Source organism: Schistosoma mansoni, chromosome 1, assembly GCF_000237925.1.
Source record: "Schistosoma mansoni strain Puerto Rico chromosome 1, complete genome".
Classification (NCBI taxonomy): Eukaryota; Metazoa; Platyhelminthes; class Trematoda; order Strigeidida; family Schistosomatidae; genus Schistosoma; species Schistosoma mansoni.
This window is the reverse complement of record NC_031495.1, coordinates 35,745,541-35,751,996: the sequence shown is the minus strand read 5'-3', so window position 1 is coordinate 35,751,996 and position 6,456 is coordinate 35,745,541. Positions and strand designations below refer to the sequence as shown.

Genomic DNA, 6,456 nt, shown 5'->3' with positions numbered 1-6,456 from the left:
AACTCTTATACGAATATGCACGTAGGACATAAGCTTTATCTTGTTTTACCCTTTCATAGTTCATTATAAAATTTTTTTTAATATGCTCATTTTTTTATTTATATAAAAAAAAACATTTTTATTTTTTTTTGAGCGTATATATATATTTTTATACATAAAAAAAACCCAAAAGAAAACCTTTTTTTCCCGATCGCTTTTACGCTGTTTGTAAGTGTATCAGTTTATTTTTTTTCCGCTCATCTTGTGTCCTTACGCAAGTACGAGTGTATTTTCGACATGCACTCACACGTTCTATTTTTCCTCTTTTCCAGGACGGCTGGAAAAGAACGACGAAGTTTCGCAAGGAACCGAAATTTTCATTGTACTATATTTCTTTATTGCTACGTTGTACATTTTGGTCCCATAGTTTAAGGAAAGACGACCAGACGCTGCTAAACGAAGCAAGCTATCAGAAGAGTGTTTACCAACGACAAACTCGTTGGGTTTAAACTTCTGGCTGGTCACGTCTTAGGGGCATCACTACCTCACTAGGGGGGGAGTGATCTGTAGCTGTAAATAATTCCCCAAAATCAATAGCTCATTAAGTGTTCGACATTGGATGCTGACCACGTTGTTTAAGTGGACTTGTTTAGCTGAAGGCTTTCGGTCATGCATCCGCACCAGATCACGTTTCAACACAGCGTGGGACACAGCTCCTACGTTTCATTAGCCAGCTTATAGAAAAGGTCCTCGATATATTGGTAACGAATCAAATATATCTTTCCTGCCTCTTCTCGTTTGACTTCTGATTTCTATCTGACTGGGAACGATCGAACATAGAAGGTGCTACTGGTATCCAGTTGTAAAACTAGAATATCCGTTGCATCTTCAATACTATCCGCTTGTGCTTTGAGTTGCACCGCTCCGCTCAAATGTGCAGTAGTGTATTGGCGCCTTAACGAGGCTGCTGGTGTTACGTCCCCAGATCGAGACCCCAATGACTCGTTGATCTCTCTTGCTTTTCTCACTTGGCTTAAAGAGTTCGGGGTTAACTCTGACAGTCGTTTGCGTAGTTGAAGTTCTCTAATCTCTAACTCAATCTTTTCTACTTCCTTTTCCCTAGAAACAACTCCGTCTTCTATGCTACATCTAGTCTCTACATAGTTGTCCCTTACAGAACAGCTGTCTTTGGGGTTAAGTAAAACATTATCAAGAGCAAGATTTAAAGAAATAGGTGAATTCACCTTAGAAACTGAAGGAATAATATTCTCAGCATTAGAATTGTCTGTGTCTTGGGAACTGTCATCGTTGTACTTCATCCTTCTCGTTTTCGTCATCGTTGGGATGAATGAACCAGACTCGATTCCGACCAAATTAGTTACAGCAAGTATCTTTACCAATTAGGACCAAAGTTCAGAACTGTATCCACACCAATGAGACCAAAGTTGAGAACTGTTAAGTCTATCAAAGCGTCCAAATGACCCGATTGAGATACGCGCAAAATCGAAGTTCCAAAACAACGATTTGTCTACAAAAGCGGTTCTATTATTATATAAACACAAAGTTTAATTACAAACCTCAACTTGTGAGGTGTCTAGGCGTTTAACGCGTCGTTCAAGAATGGAATAGTAAAGGCTTCCATAGTACAAAGACAGCCGATGGCTGTGTCGAAATCGGACAACAGTTTATTGTAACACGTGGAATCAGCAGTTAGAGAACAGCAGTACAGATCTGAAAAACAGCACAGCACACAATGTTAAACGAGGACTTCACACCAAGAGAGAACACAGTAGGAATCACGAGCCTCTTTATTTCAAAATCAAAAAGCGCGGTGCGCGAGGGTACAGCGGGAAGAGTCAGTTTACAAAGTAGTCTTATGAGTCATCCTGTAAGGTTAGTGTACATAGGGCTTGTTCTTCTTCCTCCAAAGAGTTTATGTTTAGTCGCCCTGCAACAGAAAGAAAATAGAATGCATTAGTATATCATACATAGCAATTTCAACTCCGTTACACCGCCCCCTCTCTTAAATAGGCACTGTCCTCAGTGCCTGGTCTCGGACATGGATATGCTGTCCCTCCTTCTGATGGTACCTCATAAAACGTAGTGGCAGGCGGTGGATTGGCGAACTGAGTATCCGAGGAGACTGTCATCTTATCTGGTTTTATTTGGTTATAGTGTACAATCATCACGTCATCCTGGGGTCGTTGCAAGTTACGTAATACGAACGTAGTGGGGGATCGGATGAGGACGATTTCAAAGGGGCCTTGCCATGGCTGGTGAAATTTACTGCAACTCCCTGACGATGCCATGGGGCGACGTAGCCAAACGCGATCACCGACCTTATACACTGGTCCGTGCACCCGACGATCGTACAAGTCCTTTTGATGTTCACTAGCTTTGCGCAAATTGCTGCTGACCAAGCGGTATGCATCAGCCAAGCGGTTACGGAGAGTACGTATGTACGGTACATGCTCTTGTTCTTCGCAGGGCAGCAGGGGCGTCTGTATTTCCACTGGTAGACGTAATTCATGTCCAAATAATAAAATAGCGGGTGAAAACCCGGTGGAGCCATGTACGGATGTACGATATGCTAAAAGGCACTGAGGAAGGACATCATCCCATAACTCCTGCGACGATCTGCTCACAAACGCTTGCAATATGGCTTTAATACTTCTGTTTGTTCTTTCTACAAGCCCGTTACCTTCTGGGTGATACGCAGTGGTTCGTGTCTTCCTGATTCCCAAAAGCTGGCATATCTCGGCGATGAGGCGACTTTCAAAGGCTGGACCTTGATCAGAATGAAGTGAGAAGGGAGCGCCATAACGGGAAACCCAATGATCGATGAAAGCTCGGGCGACCGTAAGAGCGTCTTGCTGGGGAAGGGGTACTGCTTCGCACCATTTAGTAAAGTAATCTACCATAACCAGTATGTAGCGATTCCCTTTCTTTGTTGTTGTTAATGGTCCCATAATATCTATGCCCACCCGCTGATGTGGTCCTGTGGTCACCATGGGAGTTAACGGTGCACGAGATGTCTGTCGAGGCGATTTGAAACGGTAGCACGTGTTACAATTTTTGCAAATTTGCACTACATCTTCATGCATGGATGGCCACCAAAAGCGCTGGCGGACCGCGTATTCCGTTCTTCGTTCTCCTGCATGACCTAGTTCGCGGTGCACCTGCTCCACAATGCTCTCGACTTTTATCCGTGGTACTACCAATAGAGGTTGTCTCGCTTCGTTAATTAAGAACAACGTGTCACCATATAATTTTAGATTACTCCATTTAGTGCAAATACGGCGAGTTGTTAATGATTGATCCTTTAACTCTTTCATGGATGGTTTATGGTTTCCCTGCAACTGTCTTTGATATATAATCTGCATGTCTGGGTCTGCTGCTTGCAGGGAAGGCCAATCGATCTCTACGGCTGTGCTAAGAACTGCATTAACAGTACCTGCGGTTTGAGGTATGCGGGAAAGAGCGTCTGCGTTTGTATGTCGGCTTCCAGGTCGGTACTCGCATGTGAAATCGAACTCTTGTAATCGTTCTTGCCAGCGTGCCACTTGGCCTTCTGGTTCGCGGAAGGAGCGGAGCCATTGTAATGCACGGTGGTCTGTGCGTACACGGAAAGGTTTACCTAGTAAATAATGGCGGAAGTGTTGTAAGAATTTTACTAATGCTAACATCTCTCGACGCGTTGTCGAATATCTTGTTTCGCTCTTATCCAGTCGACGGCTAGCGTACGCAATAACTCTTTCTTGCCCATCTGGGGCCACTTGTGATAGGACTGCTCCAATAGCGGAGGAACTGGCGTCCGTATCAAGTATAAATTCTCCCCCGCTTACTGAGGTATCCGGAACGGCTAATATAGGTGGAGAGCTCAGTCGTGTCTTCAAAACATCGAACGCCTGTTGACATTCTGTAGTCCATAAAAATTTTCGTCCTTTGTGCGTCAAACGGTGTAAGGGTGCTGCTAACGATGCAAAATCACGGACAAAGCGTCTGTAGTAAGAAGCTAGGCCAAGAAAGCTACGAACGTCTTCAGGTGATTTGGGCTGTGGCCAATTAACAATGACACGTGTCTTTTCTTTATCGGTGCCTACTCCATCTGCAGTGATACGATGTCCTAAGAAAACTACTTCTTTCTGCAGCAGACGGCATTTGGACGGTTTTACTTTTAGGTTGTGTTGTTGAAGGCGATGGAGAACTGCTTTCAGATTAGCATTATGTTGCTCGGGTGTGCTACCATACACAATAATGTCATCGAGATAAATCAAACATTTATGAGGTACTATATCTTGTAAAACTGTTTGCATTAATCTTTGGAAGGTAGCTGGGGCATTCGTTAGACCGAAAGGCATTACTTGGAATTCGTACAACCCATTGGGCACTACAAATGCGGTTTTCTTTCTATCTTGTGGTCTGACTTCCACTTGCCAGTACCCTGATGCTAGGTCTAACGTTGAAAACCAACATGCGCCACTCAAAGCGTCTAATATAGCATCGATTCTCGGAAGAGGAAAAGAGTCACGCTTAGTTATAGCGTTAAGGCGTCGATAGTCTATGCAGAGACGCAAAGAGGAATCTTTCTTTTTAACCAGGACGATAGGTGATGCCCAGGGGGATGATGACGGTACTATAATATTCTTGTCAAGCATATCCTTTATCATCGTATCCAGTTGTGGTTGATAGTGTACTGGCACTCTACGAGGCGGTTGCCTAAGTGGTCTGTGGTCCCCCGTGCAAATGGTGTGTTGCACCGTACTCGTGCGATTGCCGGAAATACTCTCTTCGAATACCGAACTAAACTGTTGAAGCACGGCAATCGTTGCATGTCGATCTTTCTCTTTTAGTGTTCGTTTGTCGTTTACTTGTCGCACCAGGTCTGAGATTCCCACATATGACACAACTTTAAATGGCGTGTTAGTATGGTGCAAGCGTATTTTAGTCTCTCCAAATTTAGCTTCCAAGCTGTCCATAAATATACAAGCTTTATGTTCTAACATGAAGTCGACTCCGAGTATCATATCCCAAGTCAAAGTCGGACAAACTAAAAACCCATGACGGAACGAATGTCTATCTATCATTAGGTCCAACCATACCTTAGAGTTCACTTTCAATGGGTCTCCGCTAGCTGTGAGTAATGTGGATGGGTGTCGCGTCTGTTGGACTTTACGATTAAGCCTTCCTAAAAACTCGCTCTTAATTAGGGATACTGACGCTCCGGTGTCTAATAAAACTTCGATATCGATACCCTGTACTCTAGCCTTAATGGTGATGGGACGCACATGGTTAGCATAAGAAGATAAATGGAAAATGTACGGCTTACTTGTGTTACCAAAACGATTATGACCACATTTCTTTGCGTTTTTGCCAAACCTTCGACAGTACGGGCATTCGGATTGACGACCATGATAACTATTCGTTGGTCTCCACTTCTTCTCAGTGGGATTGAACTGTCTTCGACTGCTGTTCCAGTGGGAAGACCGGGTAACGTTAGATATGCGTTGAGGGTTCAGTGGGCGACTCGCTTTTGTGGGCTGCATTACTGCCATCGCAGTTGGCTGGTGCATGTCAAGTGGGCTTTTAAGCTGCTCGGCTGCCATGAACCGGAATGTAACTCTTTTTAAGGAATTTATGTCTGTTGGAGGGTTTAGTAAGCAGTGTTCCTTCAAGGTACTGGATAGTAACCCTTCCACGAACCGAGACTTGATCAATTCATCTCTTCCAGTGGCATCAAGACAAGGAAACGCTTGCACAGCCATCTGTTGCAAAGAATTAAAATAATCCATTGGATTCTCGCCGGGTGTTTGATGTCGTGACAAAAATCGGATGGCTGCTTGTTGGGGATCCACCGGCGTCGAAAAACAATCATCGAGAATCTTCCAGTTCTGAGCGAGAGTATTGTCCGCCGCAAACCCGTTAACTATAGCTCTTTTGGTAGCTTCGTCACTGAGGTAGGACACCAGATAATCGAATTGTTCCGAAGCTGGAACTTTACGAAGATATGCTACAACTTTGAACTTCCACACTGTATAGTCTGACGAGTTTTCCAGGAGTGGCGGTTGACGGGGAGCTGAGCCAGTAGTTGGCTTGACTGGAATCACCGGCGGTTCGTTCAGGTTTTCATCGCGTTTTTTAGTGAACACCTCCATCACCACTTGTAACACGTGGAATCAGCAGTTAGAGAACAGCAGTACAGATCTGAAAACAGCACAGCACACAATGTTAAACGAGGACTTCACACCAAGAGAGAACACAGTGGGAATCACAAGCCTCTTTATTTCAAAATCAAAAAGCGCGGTGCGCGAGGGTACAGCGGGAAGAGTCAGTTTACAAAGTAGTCTTATGAGTCATCCTGTAAGGTTAGTGTACATAGGGCTTGTTCTTCTTCCTCCAAAGAGTTTATGTTTAGTCGCCCTGCAACAGAAAGAAAATAGAATGCATTAGTATATCATACATAGCAATTTCAACTCC

General features: G+C 44.1%; 1 protein-coding gene across 1 annotated transcript; it reads right to left on the bottom strand.

Moving 5' to 3' along the window:
* Positions 1-1,985: 1,985 nt before the first annotated feature.
* Smp_195130 (KRAB-A domain-containing protein) lies at positions 1,986-6,134 on the bottom strand (the record flags this gene model as incomplete). The annotated part of the gene is made up of 1 exon (XM_018794234.1): positions 1,986-6,134. One exon carries the CDS (start codon positions 6,132-6,134, stop codon positions 1,986-1,988), a length of 4,149 nt encoding a protein of 1,382 aa, XP_018648667.1.
* Positions 6,135-6,456: the final 322 nt, after the last annotated feature.